At 37.1% G+C, this 24,448-nt stretch overlaps 1 protein-coding gene across 3 annotated transcripts in view; it reads right to left on the reverse strand.

The window, feature by feature from the left end:
* Positions 1-228: 228 nt before the first annotated feature.
* Positions 229-24,448, reverse strand: part of LOC111330140 (nucleoprotein TPR) — a 48,053-nt gene continuing 23,833 nt past the window's right edge. For 2 of the 3 annotated variants that reach the window (XM_088742650.1, XM_088742652.1), the window contains 28 exons: positions 23,833-23,931; positions 23,421-23,515; positions 22,613-22,900; positions 22,078-22,152; positions 20,743-20,931; positions 20,072-20,199; positions 17,364-17,649; positions 17,086-17,190; positions 16,155-16,361; positions 15,140-15,292; positions 13,859-14,329; positions 13,265-13,340; positions 11,851-12,106; positions 11,319-11,473; positions 10,396-10,744; positions 9,010-9,126; positions 8,530-8,602; positions 7,383-7,968; positions 6,978-7,210; positions 6,312-6,418; positions 5,473-5,570; positions 4,299-4,385; positions 3,078-3,384; positions 2,812-2,876; positions 2,380-2,448; positions 1,814-1,906; positions 1,014-1,064; positions 229-430 (listed from right to left, as the gene is read on the reverse strand). In XM_088742650.1, the coding sequence (XP_088598776.1) occupies positions 345-430; positions 1,014-1,064; positions 1,814-1,906; positions 2,380-2,448; positions 2,812-2,876; positions 3,078-3,384; positions 4,299-4,385; positions 5,473-5,570; positions 6,312-6,418; positions 6,978-7,210; positions 7,383-7,968; positions 8,530-8,602; positions 9,010-9,126; positions 10,396-10,744; positions 11,319-11,473; positions 11,851-12,106; positions 13,265-13,340; positions 13,859-14,329; positions 15,140-15,292; positions 16,155-16,361; positions 17,086-17,190; positions 17,364-17,649; positions 20,072-20,199; positions 20,743-20,931; positions 22,078-22,152; positions 22,613-22,900; positions 23,421-23,515; positions 23,833-23,931 (4,904 nt within the window). In that variant the 3' untranslated portion in view covers positions 229-344. The remainder of the gene's footprint in view (positions 431-1,013; positions 1,065-1,813; positions 1,907-2,379; positions 2,449-2,811; positions 2,877-3,077; positions 3,385-4,298; positions 4,386-5,472; positions 5,571-6,311; positions 6,419-6,977; positions 7,211-7,382; positions 7,969-8,529; positions 8,603-9,009; positions 9,127-10,395; positions 10,745-11,318; positions 11,474-11,850; positions 12,107-13,264; positions 13,341-13,858; positions 14,330-15,139; positions 15,293-16,154; positions 16,362-17,085; positions 17,191-17,363; positions 17,650-20,071; positions 20,200-20,742; positions 20,932-22,077; positions 22,153-22,612; positions 22,901-23,420; positions 23,516-23,832; positions 23,932-24,448) is intronic. The other variant, XM_088742651.1, reaches the window with a different exon arrangement.

A 24,448-nucleotide genomic window follows, 5' to 3' on the forward strand; every position in this document is an offset into this window, starting at 1 on the left:
GATTGGGCTATACAATGCTTGAAATCTGCTTTCTTGCTTCCTGTGGAAATTGGGCATTTAAGCTTTCACCACATAAGTACAAATGCAAATAAGCCAAGGGGGTTCTCTTTGGCTGCTTAAACTAGTTTGAACTTTATATCACTGGAAGCAGTTAAGAGTTAACCTTGAAGGATACCCAAACCCCACAAGACTTGAGGCAGATAAAATAGTGGGAAAAACAGTCAAACGTTATACACTGTATGTTAACTTTATTACAAGATTCTTAAAAACCAAGAAACTATTCTGTACAAAAACTATAAAAATGATCCTAAGTTACACAATTTAGTTATAAGCAAGATCATATTTCATGCTTGTCCTCCTCCTCCTCTTGGAGTTCCGCCCTGCTTACCACGGGGCATTTGTGTCCCACGACCACGATGAGCACCAGGACCTGATAAAAAGGCAAGATGGATATCTCAGTATATGAAACCAAAAAGCCAGAGGTCATGGAGGTTTCTGATTAAAAATTGAGTTGAATACTCAGCACAGAGCTATGGCTTAGGATTCCAAAGATTTAAATTAAACTATCTGATACATTTTAACCTTAGTTTAACATTCACTAGAATAGTGAATAGATGCTGAGCCTTTATTCCTATACGCGATTAATCAGTTTGTTCTGAGTATATTCAGCCTACATGTCACAGGGATACACACACTTGTGATTTTATCTTGATGTACAACCAAATTGTCTTAAATAATTTACAAGATGTGTAGCAGTAAGGGGAGAACCGTGACAAGTATATTAAACATAGTCAACCTTGGGAAACAAAAGACCATCCAATGTTTAAGAGTTTGAAACCAAAAGAATTCATTTGCAGTACTCTGTTCTTCTTTATTGTAGTTGCCTATAAAGAAGAGATTGTGCAACAGGGCTTAACTATCTCGTCTCTACAAGTTTTCATGAGATTTACTGCCATTCTTCAACAGCTTTGAAGGCCTTACATGTGTGAATGAAACAAGATCCAAAATCTTACCTCTAACAGGATCCCTTCTAAGTCGACGCACTCTTCCTGATGCAGAGGTACCTTAAAATAACATTTACATCTTTTTTATTATCTACTCGTTGAGATGGTTACCATGGTGTTGTTGGTGGTACTAATACATGTAGCAGTAATATCACTGTAATGATGATGGGGATGGTTGATTGGATGGTGGGGATGGTTGATTGGATGGTGGGGATGGTTGATTGGATGGTGGGGATGGTTGATTGGAGGGTTGATTGGATAGTGGGGATGGTTGATTGGATGGTAGGGATGGTTGATTGGATGGTGGGGATGGTTGATTGGATGGTTGATTGAATGGTGGGGATGGTTGATTGGATGGTGGGGTTGGTTGATTGGATGGTGGGGATGGTTGATTGGATGGTGGGGATGGTTGATTGGATGGTTGATTGGATGGTTGATTGGATGGTGGGGATGGTTGATTGGATGGTGGGGATGGTTGATTGGATGGTGGCTCCACTTTGAGAAAACTTGTGTTGAGAAAGTTTCAGGAACAGACAACTACTCAACATAATGTAACAATTTCACTTCAAAGATCTCATAAGGAATTATCCTTGCCATATTCCATACAATTCTTAAGATGTGAGGTTGGAGAATTTGGTATTGGATCAACTAACAATCCCCTAATCAATATTTTTCTGTATTCTCATCACTTGTCTGCTTGATATTGTATTGAAATTGCAGGGAGAAATTCTATGTTGGTCACTTGCTTGTAGGAGTTCTAGGGCTAAGCATTACAAAAACACTTACAAGAACTACCACAAGTCTCTTACCTCTTTGAGCTTGGGTAACTCCCCTTGTACTCCAGGTAGATGTTGTGGCTGACCTTCTTAACTGTACAACTGTACCTCTGCCCCTATTTAGATCTGAAATCAACCATATCACTTTATCATATACTTTTATTCAGCATACGAATGATTTTTGAAGGACAAAAAATCATTTATGTTAGCAATACTATACAATGAAATCTATCTTCACCAACACTGAGCACTTGACTTTTAAATTACAGCTTAAAATGACCCCTCGCAAAAATAGCAAATAATGCTCAAGGAAATGTGGAGGTCTACAACAAAGCATTCAATGAAATAGGCAAAAACTCTTGAATCCTCTACACTACTGTTTGTCTTCTTGTCTAACAAATGAAATTTGCAGCAGAGTCAAAATTTCCGAACAATTTTCAATCTGCTCCTAAACCCTTATCTCACCTACTGGGTACATCAATCACTAGTTAAACAAACTATATCCCCTCCTTGCTTCTTATTGTATTCATCTCACCTAATCATACAAAACCTTTTGACTGAGTTTAACTTGTGAAAGTGAACAAGATGAACCAACAAACCTTGTTTAGATTTAGCTGCAGTTCCTGATGTTGTTGAGGCAGACTGGGCACTAGTTCTAGAGGATTCACCTGCGATGAAATAATTAAAGGGGGGAGATTACCAAAAACAAAAAAGTAAAACATACTAGGAGAGGATTCAATTTGATCAAATTTAAAGATGAAACCAGTAGTAGGTCTATTGTTAGCTTTAAATTTAAAAGTTTGGTGGGAAAATGACTAACCACTGCCAGTAGTTCCCAGTTCACTTTTTTTAGTAAAATCAATCAGAACCTAATATCAATACCTACTATCAAGCAATCTCTGCTGTCTACAATTAACACTTGCAAGTTAAATCCTGTGATGTTAATACTCTGAACACTATGGTTTGATATTTGTCTGAAATTTTAATTTTCCAATGGTTTTGTAAGTAATTAATTTTGTTCCATTCCTTACTTGAAATGCTTGGCTGAGAAATGTCCTCTGGGGCAAATTCTTGTGATTCCTTGACTTCTAACTCACTATGCAAAATAGCAATACCACATTACAGAAATCAATGTTATGCTTTTGGACATGCAAAGTAGTTATCTTTAAAGTACAAAGAGCAGACTACCAAAGCCCTATTTTCAAGTGGAGAATTTCAACCTTTTAACTTCCCTTATTCAAGAGTAGCAGCAGATTTCAAAATCTCTTACAGTTACTATATCCCTCAAACTACCAACCTTCCTTTTTCTGCTGCTTCTTGTTCATCACCTTCCTCTCCTTCTTTCATAGCCTCAACATCCTCCAACAGCTCCACCACTTCTGTGTCAAGAACCTCTGGATGAGCTTGGGAAACTGGCACGTTCTGCTCAGATGACTCCTCCGATGCTTCAGTGACAGGTGTGACCATGATTGCAGGAACAGTGGCAATACTGCCAGCTTCTGACTCGCTCTCCAAGCTTTCTAATGAGAGCTGCCTGGTATCTGAGCCAGTGCTTGGGAGTCGCTGGTTGGACTGACTACTTGCTTCTGCAGCTTCTGGTAAGCCTGACATAGAATTAATTAAGAAAATAAAAAATAAAATAAAAAAGAATTAATTAAGGGATAACATATTCCTTCTTTTACTGGAATACAAATCACACTAGTTCTCTTTCACTAAAGAGGGTAAGTTTCTAAAGAAACTGTGGTGCTGCATCAGTGGAGGTACCACTGATAATGTAAATTGGCCACCATAAAGAGTTTAACAGCTGACATTTTGAGCATTAGCCCTTCGCTGACCAAGGGCTAACACTTGAAACATCAGCTTTTAAACTCTTTATGGTGGCCAATTTACGTTATCAGCTTAGTTGATAAAACCACCTTTCACTAAACCCTTCTTTCCTTTTCCTTTTCCCTTCAACACCTTTCCTTCTCTTGATAATTTAATTTTTTAGATCACATTTTTTCAAAATTGATTAAGAGAATTTACTGATCCATCAAGACAACTCCCTCGAACAGACACAATTGTTTGTTGTCATCACCTGATTGTTGGAACAAGGTTAAATGAGAGGTCAAATGTTGGTCACTTCCAAGAATATAAGGGTTAATGAAAGGTGAGAAGGCCAAATACATAATAATATTTGCAAACTCAGTGGTCAAAATACCCTCAAAGGTACATGCACTCTAATCTAACTGTGAAGGAAAGTGGTGCAGAAGTTCAGATAAAGAACTTTAAAGTTTTGAGTAAGTGAGAAAAGCAATAAAATGACTACCATATCTACATTAAACTGATCTACCTGTGAGATTTATTCTACCTCGTCTTCTTTTCGATTGATTTAGTAACAGAGTAACCTGTCTCTTTCTTCCAACTCTGTGTCTGACTATCTTTAAAACTGTTTCCTTCTTTTCCTTCCTGAGCATATTAATGTCTTCATGACAACTTGCGCAGCATTTTTTCTCTCTTTTCCTTCTTACTGCCCTACCTGTAGGCACTACAAAGGAAGGTCTCTCATGAGAAGCTTCATCTGAACCTCCCATGAGGTCCACTTGTGTATCATCTACGCGCAACCCTTAAAAGAAAATGAGCCAAATGAGAGAGGGAAAGACAATACCACAGCGAGTGTTATGGAAAATAACTGTAAAAATAAGTATCTAGAAATTTCTAGAATACCTAGTAAAAGGTCACCTAGTTATGATGTAATACAGCCAAAATAGTTGTGTTGTAAGCCTCTGGAATGTTCTGGAATACTTTGTAAATGAAAATAGGAACTCAGTCGTATAGTAGTGGTTAGTTCTTGTTGCGGTTGTAAGGAGTGACCAAATGCTTGGAAAGCTGTACCAAGAGAGATCTACCATGGAAGATTTTTCATTTCAAGGAACTTTTAAAATAACTGTAAGATTTGTGTCAGTGGTGAGCTAAGTTATGGTTTGTAGTGTGCATACGTAAGTTGTATTGCCTTCAGGAGTTGCTCCTTAGTAAGAGTATAACAAGTCATTCAATAAAGTAGTTGGGTTTGTAGGAGTATAGTGTTCTTTCTGTTGTTAAATTATACGGGAACAACCACAAACTACTCTCCAACAAAGGGTTGAGGTTAAATGTCAACAAGTAATTCTGTTTCATGATGGTGTCAGTCACAATCACATCATCACAGTGACCATCTTACACAAAATGGATTGAAATTCTCTCATTTTATCCCAGAAATACAACCTGAATCCTAGGGGGTGTGCACCTCTCCATGACTGACAGCAACATGAAACACTTATACCCTCTTAATGCCAAAGCTAAAACATATTTTAAAGCTGTTTTATAAAACAATAAGCAAGTTTTACCGGTGTGTTAATTTCAGTGTTGGTGATAAGGGCAACAACTCTTCCTTTCACCCCACAAGATCTCATTATCGATTCTCCTTACTGTTTGTCACACAATTCTTATGATGTTAATTAGGAGAATTTGGTATTTGATCAACTAATAATCCCCTAATTTGTAATTTCCTTTATTCTGATCGTTTGTCTGCTTTAGTTGACCTTGTGTTAGTATTATGAGGAGAAATTCTGTCTTGGTCACTCATGGGAGTTACCATAATAATTAGTTTTTTCAATGCAAAATTTTTTTTTACTCTCCCATTTGTCTTCAGATCACTATTGCAAATGACTCACCTTCTTCTGACATGCCAAGCTCCAACACACCTGCAGATGACATCGAGCTCTCCCCAGGTGCAGCAAATGAGAATGATGAACGATTTATTTGAGGAGAGCTGAAGACATAAAAAAAAATTTTTTAGCTAAAGAAACATTTGCCAAAACATTTCTAATCTCATTTTGATTCAACAGTGTAATTTGATGTCAGTATAAAAAGATCTTCCAATACTGCAGCAGTTGTTCATTTTTATATCTCTTAGGAAACCTAGAAAAAGCTTTGTACTGCAATATTACAATACTGCAGGTTTCAAACAAATCATTCCACTGAACTAACCTTATTGAACAACATGTTGAAGACTACTGATACAAATTCATGGCAAGGCAAAGTTTCAATTCAAGTTTCACTCTGTTTGTCCAGAAATCAAGGTCCACAGTATAAAGGGCAGTATTGTTGGACATGGTTTTCTGGTTTCCAAAGATGCTTGTAAACAGGTTGAAAGATTGATTGGTTGTACACGGTTTTCTGGTTTCAGATATGCTAGTAAACAGGTTGAAAGGTTGATTGGCTGTACACAGTTTTCTGGTTTCCAGAGATGCTTGTAAACAGGTTGAAAGATTGATTGGTTGTACACGGTTTTCTGGTTTCCAGAGATGCTTGTAAACAGGTTGAAAGATTGATTGGTTGTACACAGTTTTCTGGTTTCCAGAGATGCTGGTAAACAGGTTGAAAGATTGATTGGTTGTACATGTCTTTATACGCACTTTAATAACAAGTTGGATGTAGGTTCTTTGCTTGGTATGGATACTAATGGTAGAGGTGTTGCATATTAACTACTTTTCTCTGACACAGGACCTACCTTATAGCCTCCGCAAAACCATCAGTTCTCTTTGGCACATACAATGTAGGGGTGCTGGGCACCATACAGTCTTCTTCTTCATTAAATGGACCTGGAGCTGGTTGGCCCTAAATAAAAATAATTATGCAATTTAAGGTAAAATTTGGGTTGCATTCATTTTCTACTAAGGGAGTTAATTCACAACCATGCCTACAATCTACAAGGAATGTTAATGGCAACTCTTAAAATTGCAACACACTAAAGCTAGACAATCTGCCAGCAGAGTTCAAAGGATACTCTTCAGGAATTTGGTGGTCAATTCAGTTTTTAAATCAGGATGAGGGGATTGAAATGGCATAAAATGGTTGCCAAACTTGATACCTGACTCCTCTTACTCTGTACTTCAAAAGTTTGAGAAAATCCTGTATCATCTCAAGATAATTACATTTTCCTGTCTTTCATTTGCAGGTAACTTAATGCTGAGAGAGAGAAATCTAGTATCTCCAGAGTTCTTTCGACAAACATTTTCAAATGAACAGGTGCAGAAGTGGCACAAACTTTGACTTCACTTATAACCTGGAACAGCCAGCTGCAATTTTAAGAGATACTCTCACTGTTTCTTAAGCAGTGTCAACCAATACTAGTGTAAACTTCAAAAGCTAGGAAATAATTCTTATCATGTCGCACCTGAGGGAATGAAAATGGTGCCAAATGAGACCTAGCAGACAGGAGCCGCTGTGTAATTGTGACTGATGTTGTTGGTGTGGCAGATCTCTGTGCCCCTTCCAATATCTGACTTTCAACAGCAGCTCCTGTTGTAAGTTGCTCTGTTGTGGAAATCTCTCTTTCTAAGTTTGCCTCAGAAGTCTCAGCTTGTACAATCTCATTCCGATCCTGTATTTCTTCAGCAACATCCTCCTCTGTTGGAAATAAAATTACCTGTAGTTAGGGAGTTAAAATAAATATTTAAATAGATACAGACAGAAAAACAGAATATTCCCAGAATGGGACTATGTTACAAAGACACCTTATTTTCCATGGGCCAAATATTAGCATCCCAAAAATTAATTGTGAAGAACCCAAGAGACTAACCTACTACTATCTCTCCAGCATCTGCTTCTCCCACCTGCGTTTCTTCAATTGCTTCTGCTTCCCGCACATTTTCATCCATGTCATCTTCATCATCATCAATCACTTCTACCACCTCTTGCTTTTGATCATCCTCTCCATTTTCATCCATGTCTTCATCTTCTTCTTCAACACCATCTCCTTCCATGTACTCTTCTTCCTCATCTTCACCTTCATCATCTTCCTCCATCTCATTCACCTCTCCCTCAGCATAATCCTCATCCTGCTCTACATAATCTTCATCCTCCTCCTCCTCCTCCTCTTCTTCTTCATCTTCATCAACATTCTCTTCCTCAACATCTTCATCTTCATCACTTTCAATCAAAACTACCTCTGGTTCTATGGCTGTAGCCTGAATCACCTCTTCTCTTCCAGAATCGTGTGCCTCCTGGTCTTCTTCTTCTTCTTCACCTTCTTCCCCTTCATATCCTTCAAAATCAAACTCTTCCTTTCCTTCTTCCTCTTCTTCAAGTTGATCATCACCTGTGCCATCTGCAGCTGTGTCTTCAAACTCTTCTTGTGATGTTCCAACTTCATCTTCCACATGGAGCTTGAGTTTGAATGCATATCATAATTAATTTACGATAGTCTACAGCTTTTTAATGTTGCAAGTTACCTTCAGGACTATGTTTATTATTTTTTTTTTTTTGTTGGAAAAAAGACAGATAATAGTATAACCAAACAAAAAAAAAACTATTGAAAAAGAAGAATTACTCGCTGCCTTAAATTATTAAGAATTCTGACAACCCTGTTCAGGTATTAGATAACCTTTAGGAACTCTATATAATCAGTAATCTAATTTGACCCCCCTGATCATAGTAAGCATACAAACAACCTGCACTGCTTTCAAAAACAGCTACAATTTTTTGGTCGCAGTTTTTGCCATATTTTTGGGCAATGCATGTTACACTAAAATACAACTGACAAAAATATGTTAAATTAAGGCTAAGCAAAACAAGAATGTCAAAAGACGAAATAAGACTAAGTTGACCAAGACAAGAAGAATTGACTCTGTCTGAGCACATTTAAGTAGTCAGAGTTTTGACTGGAACAGCTGATTGAATCTACAACCTACAGCCTAAAACAAAAAAGTTTTAAATCCAAAACAAACCTCTACAGTCCTGATTTTCTTTGGCACAGGTTCATCTTCTGTACTTGTACCTTCCACAACTTCAGTGGCACTTCTATTACATAGAAAGTCACTAATCAAGCATGGAAATTACCCAGATAATAACCTCAACCTTTACACCTTAAGATCATTCTGTAAAATTATTCTCCATACTGTTCTTTATACATTTCCTTAAAAGCTGGCTAGGAGAAATTGTTTGACAATCAAGAGCTTCTTTAGTTGGTGATAATTTCTTTTATTCTCATGACAATATTGAAAAGGAAAATTAAATGCTAGTATCTCGGAGGTCAAAGGGTCAAGTTTCTTTAGTCAGATAGCTCTCTCAACTAAACTGTTTATGAGTGTCTTTGTCATTACAGGAATTAAAAAACAAAATTATAAAAAATACTCATTAAATGGGAATTCAAACCAATAGATAATTTTGAAAGATTTCAGAAGACATTGCATAGGCTGCAATTATACCTGTCAGTCACTTGGGATTCATCTCTCTGTCGCTTTCCTGATACTACAGCTGTAGACGGAGTAGGCTGCAACTGCTCACTGGCTGTCACTTCAGTGGATGACACCTCAGACTCCCCTCTAGAATAGTTCAATGGCACAGTTTACAATTCAATCAGCAGATAAAGAATTAGCAATTGAAAAATGCTCCAAGCTGATATTCACCTACAAAGGAATTGGTGGGGGGGATCACAAGCTCTTGGACCCAGAAGAAGAAGTGATGTCAATGTAATTTAAAAATAAACAAGAATCATTTGTGGGCTGCCATTTTTGCTGACTCTTCCCATTTACAAATGGACAAATTCTACAATGTAATCATAGAGCTTTTGGATAAAGCTAAAATAAGGCTACAAATGCAAGGCTAACATTACAACAAGGCCAGCAAAACACCAGTAATCTTAACTACATAAGTGTAACAAAGAAGGATCTCGAATAACAAAAAGGAAATTCTGAATAACTTCAGAAATCAGTCCAGTTGAGGCATTCACTTATTAACCATTTTCTCTATACATTTTCTAAGGTGCTGATGAGGAGAATTTGCCTAACAATCAAGAGCTTCAGTCTGTAGTTGTTGATAATTTCTAATATTCTTATGACCTTGATGTGTGATTCAGGGGTGATACCACAGTGGCCCATTTTTAATTATCAACTTAGTTGATAACACCAAAATATGTTATTCAAGGCTAATTGGGTCTTTCTGTTATTTTCATTTTTCAAGTGTTCTGCTATGGTCATGCACTTGACTTTCTTATGAGGGTTTTATAAAAAGCATGCACTGTAAAGAGAAATTACAAGCTAGTCACTCTTAGGGGCTAATGGGTTGACTCTTTACACCCCAACATCAACATGCAAATTCTCCATACTGTTCTTCAAGCATTTCCTATGGCACTGACATTTTGTTCCCATTAGCTCAAGGTTTGACTCGGCAGTGATACATTGGTGAGAAAATTAATTAGATGCTAGTCACCCTAACAGGTTAAAGGGTAAACCATTTTACTGCCACGAGTGACCAAGACAGAATTTCTCCTTACAATATCAAGACAATGTCAAACAGAAAACTGTTGAGAATACAGAAAAATATTAAGGGGATTTTAGTTGGTCCAATACCAAATTCTCCAAACTTACATGATATGAATTGTATGGCAGACAGTAAGGAGAATTACTATATTGAGATCTTGGCAGTGAAAGGGTTAAACAGCAGTGTGAGCAAGTGCATTTTCAATGCCCCTCCCCCCTTGCTACATTGAAAAACATTCTACAGGTACTAACACACCTCTGTTTTCTAGCTGAACTCTACTTAACGTATCAACTACTGGTACCTAGCTAGTGTACAACTCATGCAGCACTTACTGAGGAGGCTGTTGCTGCTGCACTTCTACGGTACTGGTGATTGGACGGACAGACACTGTTGTTGGTACAGAGGTTGACACACTGCTCGCTATAGAAATTGCTGTTCCTGGCACCCTGATGGTTCCAGCAACACTTACAGCTTCTGAGGGGGTGGACGTGACTGTAGGTAAAACAGTTGCTGTGGGGGTGGGTGTGCTCTGTGTTGGTGCAACTGCTATAGGTCTCACACTAGCTTTAGGTCCAGAGCGTTTAAGTGTTGTGGGGGTGGTGGTTGGTTTAATTGTTGCTGTTGGTGGTACTAGAGATATTGGTGGTGCTGATGTAACAGTGATACTTGTTGGCGTTTCTGCTGTAAAAAAAATGATGCATCTTTAATTAACAATGCTGGGTTGGGTTGGTCAAGGCTGAATTAAGATAACCCAGGGGTTAGTGTGAAATCTGATTTACCGGTAAGATCTGAAAGCTTTAAAGGAAAATTCAGTACAAGTATTTTTGTTTACAATGTTATGACTGGATGGCCTTCAAAGTAGAAGGGAAATTATCTATAAGAAAGGCTTTTAAACAAAGGGATAACAAAACTATAACCCTTACTTGGTGCCAATCAGCCTTTGTAACAGATTAACAATGGCCACTATTTTGGACCAATATCTACCCTTTCACACCCTAACATCGATGCATCTCCCCCATATTTTTCTTTATAAGTTTCCTATGGCAGAGAATTTGTTTAACCAAGAGCTTCCTTAGTTGGTGATCATTTCCTTTATTCTTGTGACCTTAATGTTTAATTAAGGGGTGATATTGTAAGGAGAAATTAGATGCTTGTCACTCTTAGCAGCCAGAGGGAGCAAGGGTGAGTTGGTTCCAAATAAAGTACATGTCTATTATGAAATGAAGTTTACTTTCCTGAAGCTGTTTGTACTAACCTTGAGTTGTAGTAGTCTCTGCTCCAGTCACTTCTCCCGAGGAAGGTCTTGAAATGGAACTTGATGTATTGACTGCAAAAGACTTTATTTTCATCTGCTGTTTGTGTATCAGTGCCTGATATTGTTGAAGCTTCTGTTGAAGTTTGTCTACATCACTGTCACAGTACAACAAAGAAAATAATTAACTTGTTAAAATTATCCTTTTCCCTGTATTATTCAGAGATTCAACAAGTGACAGATCATTTTCTTTGTTCAAGTAGCAAGCCATTTTCAACTGCATTATTATCACTTACAAAGTCATTTCACCAGCCTGAGAGTAACAGAGTTAACCAACAGTAATTTAGTTGTTTACATATTAGTATCAGCGAAAATACCATGGTATCACAGACTGCTACAAAAGGGCTCTATGCTTAACTACCATCAAAGCTGCCAAGAGGCAACCTAAAATTTTTAAATGGTCATCAGTAAATTAAATGCTGTCCATAAAAAGCTCTGGGCAACACTACAGCAAGATTTGGAAAAATCAACTTACACTTTCTCTTTCTGCTTGTACTCATCTATTCGTTTCTTCATTTCTTCAGCTTCCTTCTCCTTTGCCTCTCTATCTGCTTTATGATCTTGTGCTTCCTTCTCTAACTTTGTTACTTTCCCTTCAAATTGTGAGCTTAACACTTTCATTCTCATCTCAGATTCAGTCAGTTGCTGGGTTAGTGCCTCCTTCTCCTCACTCAGTGACTTGTGTTTCTTTTTAAGGTCTTCATTTTCTGTGCTCAGTCTGTCCTTCATAGCTGATGATAATCAGAAGGACATCATAAAATAATTATGTTGCAACAACTCCTTAACACCCTTCTAGAAGCCATAGGGGAATATTTTCACTTATCTGTTGTTTCCTATACATTCTACATTCCTTCAATGTAGATGAATGCTTCTTTCATTGGTGCCTGTTACATGAATCATTTCAGTTTACCAATCGTGACATTCATGGCACATTACATACAGTCAGACCTCTACTAACCAGCACTGTATTAAGGGGTCACCCTGCATTAAGTGGTCACCATGTATTAAGCGGTTACCCTGTATTAAAGGGTCACCCTGTATTAAGGGGGTCACCCTGTATTAAGGGGTCACCCTGCATTAAGTGGTCACCCTGTATTAAGGGGTCACCCTGCATTAAGTGGTCACCCTGTATTAAGGAGTCACCCTTGTATTAAGGGGTCACCCTGCATTAAGCGGTCACCCTGTATTAAGGAGTCACCCTGCAATAAGCGGTCACCCTGCATTAAGGGATCACCCTGCATTAAGCGGTCACCCTGTATTAAAGGGTCACCCTGCATTAAGCGGTCACCCTGCATTAAGGGGTCACCCTGCATTAAGCAGTCACCCTGTATTAAGGGGTCAGTTGCTAACAACCAAAATATTTCTTTCCCCTTAATCTCTGTAATTTCCCCCTCTATTAAGTGGTCACCTCTATTAAGCCATCCTGGTCACCCTTAACTGAGTCCCAAAGGCTCTGTTTGTACTATCTTCCACCTGTTTTGAACAGTCACTTAACCCCAAACCACTCAAATAAAACTAAGAATAAGCTTTCAAGTAGTTTTTAATCCAGGTTTCTCTCCTGAAATCCTAAAATCAAAGTAGTATCAATTATGGCATCAAGTGGCCTTGTGCATCAATTTGTATAATACCCTGAACCTAAATTAAGCAGTCAACCTGTATTTAGCTGTCACCCTGCCATTCCCTGTGAGTGACCCCTTAAAACAGGTTCAGCTGTATCCACCACTACTCACCTCTACTTCAGTAAATAATAGTTAATCACCGAATTTAAATAGCTGGATCTCTCCCTTTTTTTTTAAGAAGTTGGAAATATTCTTTAATACTTATTCTCCTTCATTAATTACTTCTTAATGAAAACCTTGACATTACATCAAACTCATTCCTTATCATACCTGTGAGTTGCTGCAGCTTTTGTCTCGCTTGTATCAGCACGTTCTTGCTCTTATCCTCTTTCTCCTTCAGGGATATCTACAGTAAGTAAAGAAAATGAGGCAGCATTAGCCTTTTATTGGTTTGGTTTTATCACGAACTTAACTATTCTTCAATACAAAATATAAGTGGTCTTATCCAATCTGCTGAGCTCTATGGATGTCAGTTAATAAATAATAATTCTAACTTATATTGTATTGCTGAGATGACAGGCTACTTAAAAATTTTGCAATCATGATTCTAATCCTCACACACCTCATTCACCATTTTAAAGCAATGAGTCCAAAACATCATGATTATCAAAGCCATCATTTGTCATTTCAGCCTGTTTTACAAAACTACATTTTTCTACACCCTAACATATATCATCATATTCTTCACACTGCTCTCTCCACGCTTTATACGATGTTAATGAGGAGAATTTGTTTGACAATCAGGAGCTTCTTGAATTGGTGATCATTTTCTGTATTCTTGTGACTTTTACAACTGATTCAAGAAAAATAATGTAGGGAGAAACAAGACACCAGGCACTCCTAAGAGTTAAAGGGGTAACTAACCTTATTCTGCTCATCCAACTCTTTCAGTTTTTTCACCTCATCTGTTGCAGTCTTCAACTGTTCTGTTAATTCTTTAATCGTGTTCTCGTATGATGCCAGATCACTGCTCCCACTAGATGCATCAGCCGGTGATACTCCCTCTGCTGAGGCCTGCCCAGACTCCCCGACTTTCTTTTTAAGTTTGTCAATTTCCTTAGTTTGTTCCTCATGTTGAGTCTTGTAATGACGAGCTATTTTTCTTAGTTTTTTTACTTCCTCATCATAATTCTTCACCTGATCTGTTAGCTCTTTCATCTTGTTCTCCTGTGCTGATACATCAACATTTTCTGCAGGTGTGACCCCAGGGGAAGCAGCTTCTGCTGTTCCCTTGACTGTGGACAGCCCAGCCTCATTCACCTTTTTCTTGAGCTCTTCCATCTCCTTTGTTTGCTCATCAACTTGGGTCTTGTAACGACGAGCTATTCTTTTCACCTTGTAAAACCAAATAGAATCCATCAGGATAAAAATTTTGATATTCTAATTGTATCAATCCTTTACACTATTTGCTAATTCACTAAGCAGTTTGTCACATCATTGAATGATGTTTACAAGTGAAAAAACCAAACAGTAGCACCAAAAACTTTGCTAAATTCTGCAACAATCATTGATCACACAAAGAACTGTTCATAAAAATTATGCTTGGATGTGGTATTTGAGAGAATTTGTTAAACAAGCTTCTTCAGTTGGTGATCATTTCCTTTATTCTTGTAACTTGGGGTGATATTCTAAGGATAACTTTGATACCAGTCACTTACAGAGGTCAAAAGGTTACAACCCTTAGTGAATTATCCAAGTTCACTGTTGATGAATCATCGTCAGTTTGACTAGGTCATCAGTAACTTGAGTACTTAACATATTGAAGATGAAATTAGGGCAGGTTTATTTTTGCAAGTAATTTTCTCACCTTATTGTAAATTCCTAAATTGTGAAGTTACAATGTACAGTGAAATGATGCTAAATTGTAGGTCCAGAATAGTCACGCATGCTAAAATAATTTTAAATTCAATGATACCGAGACATAGCTCCCTAGTTTGCTAATCAGAATGAATGAAGACAAAGAAAGATGTAGATTATCGTCACAATTGAGGGCAAACAAAATTCATGGGTTTACATACGATTCAAACTTCATCCCTTTAAATTTCTCTATCCAGTGCTTTACCAAGAAACAACAAAGATTTCCTCAGTGAGCTAGCCCTTATTCTATGTTTGTAAGTGATCAAATGTGTTTGAGCCAATTCTAACCTGTAGCAGAGTTGTGTTCTTGTCATTTACTTCTTTTGTCTTGGCTTCTACAGATACCCTTAGTGATTCCACCTCCTGCTGCAATTTAGATACTTCTTTCTGATGTTCTTCCTTTAGACTTCCCACCTGATCAGTTGATTTTTGTGACATTGCCTGAAACACCGATAGTAATTCCCACAATGAGCATTGCATGACTATGTAGATAACAATGAACTGACAAAAGACTAATCTGAACTTATCTCCTGACCAATACATATGAGACAATCTCTCTGCTCCTTCCAATTATTCACTCTTTATTTTCAATTTTAAAAAAACCTCTCAAGTAACATATTTACTCATGATAGGCTGCATTGTTTATTAGAAAAATGAGAGTAAAATTTAGAGTGTGGCCTATACAGGGGTACAAGACACCTCATACATTGCAAGATTACCTCTGGTTCATTTTATTGTACACCAGCTTTATACATTTACAACTTTTCTTTGTTAGTGGGTTTCATTATAACAGCCATGAGAGTTCAAATTACACATCACCCCTTATTTTTTCCACCAAAATTAATCAAAAGTGTAAAGTGTAGCCTATACATGGGTGCCACCTATCTGTGGGGTAAATTCGGTACCGGTAAGTATTTTTCATCAAAACCCAAATATCAGTTTGTGATTGACTGCCGTTTGCCATGTTTACCCATTAAATTTCAAATCTAAATTAAGGATAAGGGCAAGGATTGTGGATTGACAAACACCTGACTACATGTTTAACTCTAATTTCTTTCATGTTCTCGCTGCTTCCTGTTGTATTTCACAACACAACAGAGCAAAGACAAGGCTTATTTATTTGTTAACTACTAGTAACTGGAGATGAATTGGGTACAGAATAAATTTTTTAAACTATATCAAGGTTTTGAAATCCAATTTAAAAACTGCTTTCAAATATCACAATCATTAATGACTTTGATATAAGCCCTTAAACCACAAGAGCATCTTTTGATATCAAAGATATCATTGGCACTGACGTTACCTTCAGTCCTGCTAACTCTCCTTGCGTTTTTGACAAGTCAGATTTCAGGGATTCTGTCTGAGTTCTCATTCTCTGATTATCAACTTTCAGGCTGGATATCTGTTGTTGAAACTGTTTTTTTTCCTCTCTAATTCTCTTATACTCATCAACATCAACATCCTTGTACTGTTCCGTCAACTGTTTGATCTTTGCTGTCCAGCGAACAATCTATGAAAGAAAGTGTCGAAGTTGGATTTGCCCCATTGCTGATATGCAAATCAGAAGAATTTTCTAAGATAGTATGGTTGTTCCTACTTGTTGCACCATTTCTGTTTTCAAGATGCCAACAGTTTTCCAAGAGCAGAGCTCAAGGAAAACTGTGAGCTTCAAGGAACAGAAAATGTCCAAGGATAAAAATATACAAGCATGCTTTCATGCAAAATAGGGGCTATTGTGTTTATTATTGTTGAAATATTTTCCAACAAGCATGAAAGGATGTTTATGAACAGCTTACTGTGTGCAACATAGGATGTGTTCTCTGATATGAATTATTGAACAAAAAATGCAAAAAATTATTTCCCTTCTTCTGTAACAACCATAAAACACTCTCTTATCTTGAATTAAGTTTTAAACGACAACCTACCATAATAAGGTTTGAAAATTGGGGAATATCACTTGAGTAATGCGTTAAAACCAAACGCACACAAGCAAAAATATTCAATGGATCATAAATTAATAACATTGTGTATAAGACAGATACAAGAAACATCTGAAGAAAAAGATGTTTTTCATTCCAGCAACGATAAGAGTTAAGCTTTCAACTGAGAATTGCAAGCTCTCAATTACTACAATGCTTGTCTTAGCCTGGCATCTCTTTTAATTTTGTTAATTAAAAAGTTTCATAGAAAATTCTCCTACTTCAGTTTTGCAGAGGTTAATGACCTGGACTTACCTCATTTTTAAGAGCTGTTTTCTCGGCCAACAAAGCATCTTTCTGTGATGTAAGTGATTGCACACCATCTCTCAGAGGTTTCATCTCCCCTTCTAATCCCTGGATCTATGTAAAAAATCAAATAACGTCAGGGCTGGTTTAACAAATCAACCACAACTTTCCATTGTCTATAACCTTATTAATCACAGAAACGATGTTAACAATTTTCAGAACTAAAGTGAAGCCACAGGGTGCAGTCAAGCGGTTTCACTTCAATGTAAAACTAAAATACAACATACCTTTTCAATAAGCTCTCTTACTGTCTTCTCTGCACTCTCTTTTTCATTTTTCAGTACTTTATTGCTCTCAATAACTTCATTGAGCCGCTCCACTTTCTCCATGACCTCTGCATGCTGAGCTGCAGTCTGAGTGTTGATCTCTGACTGCGTTCTTTCCTCAGTCATGTTCTTCTGCATGTCTTCCACTTGTGCCTCCAGGTATTCACAGCGTTGCTGGTAGCGAATGCTTTCTGACTGTGATAGTTCACACTTTGTCTCAGAGATCTCCTTTTCCCGACGAACAAATCTTCAAATCAATAAAAAGTAGTGATTGGTTAAGTTACATAAATTTGAAACTAATGTGCTGTTCTTTTTAAAAATCTCAACAACCCACAACAGAGGATTTTCAGTTTGAATCTCCCCCCCCCCCTCCATTCCTTTGATACTCAATAGTAGTAGTGTGTCTTTATTGTTCAAAAGATAAAATTACATATCTTATGTTACATCTAATACAGGAAGTACACTTTCACAAAGCTACATTATACTTAAAAACAATTCTATTAAAAAATGTATTCTTAAAACGGTTTGTGCGAATAGCGGGCATGACAGGGGATTTATTTCTCAAATTATACCTCGTGATCTTGGTCTCAGGGAAGTAGGCTCTAAGAGGATGGCTCAGGATAGTTGAAACCTTGCGACAAATTTTGTGATCTTGCGTTTTAAGTAAGTCACCTATCACTACTTTCTTAGATATGTATTTACGTTTAAAACAACGATCTAAAAACTGCTGGGCTATAGTTAGCTCTGACTCAGAGGCCCCATGCACAGATAGAGCATAAGTGATATTAGGTAGGACAATGGAATTAAATAAAACATCTACTTCTGCTTGGCTACATCCTTCCTTGCGGAGGCATCTGATAACGTATAACCCTTTATTAGCTTTACCTAACTTTTCTTTTAGGTGAGTACTGAATTTGCAGTTCGGCTGAAACGTGAGACCAAGAATGGTTATTGTACTAGTCTGAGGTATGCCAAAAATACTTTTGTAGGCCTCGGCAGTGTGACCTTTTTTATACATAATAAGCTCTTTACATTTAGTAGAATTTGAATTCATTCTATTTTGGCTTGCCCACTGTAAAAACTGATTTATTAAGTCTACAGAGTGATCTTTATAATAATATACCGGAGCAATAATCGTACAGTCATCAGCGTATTTGAAACCAAGTGTCTCGTTCCCTAATTTAATTTCCAGATCGTTAAGAAATATATTGAACAAATAAGGTCCTGAAACACTACCCTGGGTTGTGCCCTTGTTAACTGTTTTCCAATTACAGACATGATTCCCGAAAATAACTCTTTGTTTTCTATCTCGCAAGAAACCTAACCACCAGTTTATGATATACGGGTTAAGTGGTAGACTCTTAAGTTTCTCAGCAAGGAGTTGATGGCTCACAGAGTCAAAGGCCTTACTGAAATCCATCGCGAACATCCGCACTGCCTTGCACTTGGGATCATCAAGAAACTTGCAGATCTTATTCTGTATAAGTAGCAGAGCATCTGTGCAGCTCCCTCCTTCTCTATACGCGAATTGACTATTCAACAGCTGTTCTTCTACCGGCCTTTGGGCGTGAATCTTATAGACTGCCTTTTCCAGGGCTCTTGCTATTACAGGGGTTACGTTGATCCCCCGGAAGTCCCCTCTTGCCACTGGAACATCAACTTTTGGCAGTGGGTTTATACTTGCCCTTTTCCACGATCTAGGCCATTGGTGCGTAGCGAGAGACAAATTCCATAGCTTAGTAATGATTGGAGTGAGGATCTCCGCATGGTCTTTCCACACCCAATACGGAATTTGGTCAGGACCAGTTGCAGTCTTCTTTAGAGTACTCAGTGAGTTCCATACATATCGTTCACTAATTTCCGGGACTTTCACCTCAGGACCAATTTCAAGTAACGCGGGCTCAACGTAATCGCCATCCGTACACAGGTCACCGAAATACTCGTTCAAATCTTGAGCGGTCTCTCTATCCAGCGAAACGTTTGTGGACCGCCGGCGTTGAGATATCAAGTCTACGTTTTTCCACCATTCTCTGCTCCCCATTTTAGTTACATAAATTAAGTTACATAAATTTGAAACTAATGTGCTGTTCTTTTTAAAAATCTCAACAACCCACAACAGAGGATTTTCAGTTTGAATCTCCCCCCCCCCCTCCATTCCTTTGATACTCAATGTTAGCTTACTGAGCAATTGCAAACCTACCCTCCCCTAACCCCCCTGAATTGTGGCTCCTGTCTCATTTATAGTTCTTGTGAATTCTTATAAATATTTTTATCATTTTTCTGTACATTTTAGTGAGGATAACTCTGTAACTTTTTAACTTTTAAATTTCTATAAATTTTAGATTTTAGTGAACTAGAAATACCTAATGATACCATGTATAAACTCATTTTTAATTTTTTTTCCCTATCATTTTGGTGTCCCCAATTAGATTTTAAGCTAAAGACATTGACATTTAAATAAAGTTTTTATATTTTGTTATGTTAACTTACAACAATCAGTTGATAATAATTTGTGATTAAGGTTGGGTTGGGAAAAGGGTAAGTTCTTTAGCTTCATATGTTTCTCTGTAGAGACGGACTGTTGAAAAGCCATAACAAATATTAAAAACATTTTTTTTCAATGCCTATAGGTAACAGATTAGAAGTAAAAAGGGTAATCTCATACAAACCTGATGATTTCCCAGAGTTCTTCAATACTCTTGTTAGCCTCTTCATCTCCCTCTGCTGCAATGCCTTCTGGGGCTGTCACAGGGATGTTCACTTCCATTTGTTTACTACCAGCAAGTTGTGAACTGAGCTAGAAGATGGATTGAAAGTCAACTTTAAATATGATTGATAACCAATCTATTCTAAATGTGAAAGATATACTTTTTGGCTTGCAAAAGGAAAAACAGTTGCCACTTAAGAAATAAATGGGTGGACATTCTTTTAAGAATGTCCACCCATTTAAAAATCTGTTGAAAGAGAATGTCCACAGATTTAAAAATCCGTTTATAAATGAAAAGTGCTACTTTTGGAAAACACTTAATGAAATAAGAATCCTTAGAGAAATGACTCAGAATCATGTTTTTCTTTTTTCCCCAAAATAACAAGCTAAGGAAGAGCTTAAAAGCCTACATTTGGATTCAAGTATGAATTATTTGGCATTCAACTAAATCTAAGTAGATACATGCAAAGTAACTTTTGTCTCTCTCTTTTACTTCAAAAGTTGTGATTAAATGTTTTTATGATTATTTTTCCTGGCAAGTAAGAAAAAAGGGGTATAAAAATTTACCATCAATTTAATTTTTTTCATCAATCAATTACTTGGTGTTCCTGAAATGATCAACTTAAAACAAACCTTTTCTAGCTGGCCATGAAGCATGGAGTTTTGATTCACAAGGTCAGCACAGCGAGCCTCTAGTTTTTTAGCTTCTGAAGCTCTTGCCTTTTTCTGATCTTCCCAAGACTTTGCATATTCCTGCAGTTTCTGTTCTGCTGCCAGGGCACGGTCCTCTATTTCTTTAAACTTACTGCTTTGTTCTTGGAGCTTGCGAGAAAAAAAATTAAAGAGGAAACTCACTTAAGAGAGAGCAGTTGATCATATGCACTCTTCCCTACAAGATGCAAACAAGGGATGCCTACTTAAAAAATAATTTGAATATATCAACAAAGTTGAAATGGTAAATTGGCCACCGTAACAATAACAAAAGCTGACGTTTCGAGCGTTAGCCGTTTGTCGGAGCGAATAGAGGAATTGTGGGTTGTGTCTGCTATTAAAGGTAGAAAATGGAGCTACGTTATTGGTGGGAACATGGCAACGAGAAAAACACAAATAAAAAAAGCACACACAACCCATAATTCCTCTATTTGCTCCAACGAAGGGCTAACGCTTGAAACGTCAGCTTTTGTAATTGTTACAGTGGCCAATTTACCATTTCAACTTTGTTGATATATCCACATTATTTCGTTACCCCCACTGATGCAGCCCCAAACAGTTTCTCTAGACACTATCAGCCTTTACTTAAAAAATAGACTGGCTTTGACTCAGGAATTTCTTGAAAGAATCATAGACCGATTCTCCTAGGCCCTAATAGTTAGTTCATTGGAACAACACTAAAAAATTCTGTAAACTTTTTTCTTTCCTGTGGTATTTTGAGAAATCATCTAAATGCAAATTTAACAATTTAGCAATGTGGTGTATCCTTTGCTAGTCATTACTTCTTTTTATTACTATGAACCAAGATAGTTGTGAACACCAGGTATAAATATATGTGAGTAGCTTTGAGTTATAAAAGGAAACTTAAATAGTTTTGCTATCAAGATATCTGTGCTCAGATCACACAAATTATGGTGATTTGTTTTCATGGTTTAAAAACCCACCTGCTGAGCTATTGTTTTGCATATTAAATCTCTTGTTTTGCCTTGTCTTTGTTGTGGTTGACATCGTGGTTAGATTAAGGTCACTATCTGATCTGGCAGTATTGAACTGTTTGAACAATGTTAATGGTTTTCTGAGTTTCATAGTCATTCTGTCCAGTCCCAGTCAAACAAAGTCTGTATTTGTCAGTAGGAGGTGTTACCAAGTAAGTCTCAACAGGACCTTTTAGATTCAAGCCCCAAAACTGTACTATTCCTTAGTGCTGAAAGGAAAAAATAACTTTTCAACATCATGTCATGAATCACTTTAATTTACCTGTTCTTTAGCTGTGGACAAAGCTTGAACGTCATTAGCGTGGAGGACAAGTTCCCTCTCATACTTATCTTGAGCCTACAGAAATATAAATACAAGTGTTTTCTAAGTTCATTTTGGTTCTGACTGATTGCATGTTCTCAACAAGAGTTGTGTGTTTGGTACAAAAGGGTTCAAAGTGGCTGAGACAAAAAAATTTTCATATCAGATTTTGGTAACTTCACTCAAGACTCCAATCTCAACTTTTTACACTCATCAATTGGGAATCTTATATCAATGGTTGCCAGACCTAAAATTTTGACACCAAAAAAACCTCAAAGAAAACCATAGAACTAGTGAATATTCATATTATTGTCCTCAAATTTATTTCAATTATTTCCAACAGTGCAACTTGTCTTGCATGTGAATACTGTAACAGGTGAGATACAGTTGAGTAAGGATAAATGTTTGAGCACTCTGACTCTAAGTGCGAGTATGCAGAACCAGAAAAAAAAAAAAGAACTCTTTATAAATTATTTTCTTTAGTTTGAAAGATTACCTCTGTAGCCAACAAAGCTTGTTCCTTCAGTTCCTCTTTTGCTGTCATCTCAGCTGCAGTAGATGTCTGGGCCTTCTTTAAAGCCTCATCCAGCTCCCCCCTTACCTTACTCAACATGTCACGTAAACTCTTAGTTTGTGACTCAGCTTCTCTGGTTAATTTGGCTCTTGTTGCATTAAGATCTTGGTTCAGGGCTTGAAGAGTGGCAATCTGAGATTTGTACTGGGCAATATCTTGCTCTGCTGTCTTGAGTTTACCCTCTGTGGATCGTTTAAATTCATCACTTGCCTGGAAAGTAGAAGAAAAACTTTGCTGTTAAGCGTGGTTTCCATGTGATTGCTACAGTAAAAGTGCAGCAATCATATGAAAACTTCTCCCTGGTTTAAACTGGAGTAACAATTTCTTATGACCATCGTAACTATGACCATGCCTATAGACACCCAACTCTTTCACTGAAATATCAGTTGGAGATTGAAAAAAACCAATGATAGCCCCTGATGAATATTTAGGTCAGAAAAATACTGGAATTTTGAGTCAAAAAAAGGTTTGATTTATTCAGGGTAAAATTATCATCAAATGTATAGAGCACACTTAGAGAAAATCACTTTTGATTTGAGATAAAAAAAAAATTGAATAATCAGGGTATGCATTGCTGAGTCATTGTAGCTCTAAACTGTAGTGTATCTCTACAATATTATCTCTATGAAGAACTGACACAGCTGATGGTAGACTGAAGTCTGAGGTATGAAGACTTAAAACAACAGTTCTGTATTCAACAAAAGGAAAGTAAAAGCTAATTAAAACTAACCTTGTTCAAATCACCAAGAGCAGATTCATTGGCTTCTGACATGGATCTAAACTGTTCAACATGTTGCTTGGCTTGCTCCAACTGTTCCTCAAGGCCTGTACAAACCAACAAACAAGTTCACCACATTATTATTAAACCCAGCTTAAAAAGCAAAATATATTTCTTTCCAGGATCTTTACATTCGACTTTTAAGTCTATAATAAATGTCTATCATTTCACCATAAAAAGACACCTCGTCATCAGGAGTAAGAAAAATTCCCAGTCAGACAAGTACCGGTACCTTTCCTTGCTCCTTTGTAAATTGGAGGCCATGATGCATTTCAAACAGGTTTTAATGGGCAAACTAGACATTCCTAGATTTCTTTGTGGTGAAATGAAGAATGATTACACAGAGAACATTGCAGCAGCTTACCTTTCATTTTTACCTCTGCAGTGGTTAATTTCAACTCAAATTCCTGAACCTTGATGGTGTACTGTTCTTCAACCTCTTTTCTTATCCTCTCTTCGTCAGCTAATAAAATTAAGAAACATCATTACACATTTGGTTAATATAAGGTAATTAAAGAATTTGGGTCGTAAAAATATACTTTCCAATGACTACTTTAAAAAAACAAAACATGAAACAAAAAAAATGCTGTACTAAAAAAAATTAGACAAAACCACTGAAAACTTTGAAATGCATAATTATTTAAAAATCTTGTCGTGTCAAATGAATAAAGGCTGATAGTTTCGAAAGAAACTGTTTGGGGCTGCGTCGGTGGGAGTAATGAAATAACTTGGATATATCAACAAAGTTGAAGTGGTAAATTGGCCACCGTAACGTTTACAATAGCTGACATTTCGAGCATTTGCCCTTCGTCGAAGCTCTGACAAAGGGCTAACGCTCGAAACGTCAGCTTTTGTAATTGTTATGGTGGCCAATTTACCACTTCAACTTTGATGATATATCCAAGTTATTGTAACAGTCGTGTTAAACACTTTCAAGAAGGCATCTAGATGCATTTCACCAAAAAGAGATTACAACAAAA

The sequence above is a fragment of the Stylophora pistillata genome, chromosome 13 (assembly GCF_964205215.1).
Source record: "Stylophora pistillata chromosome 13, jaStyPist1.2, whole genome shotgun sequence".
Classification (NCBI taxonomy): Eukaryota; Metazoa; Cnidaria; class Anthozoa; order Scleractinia; family Pocilloporidae; genus Stylophora; species Stylophora pistillata.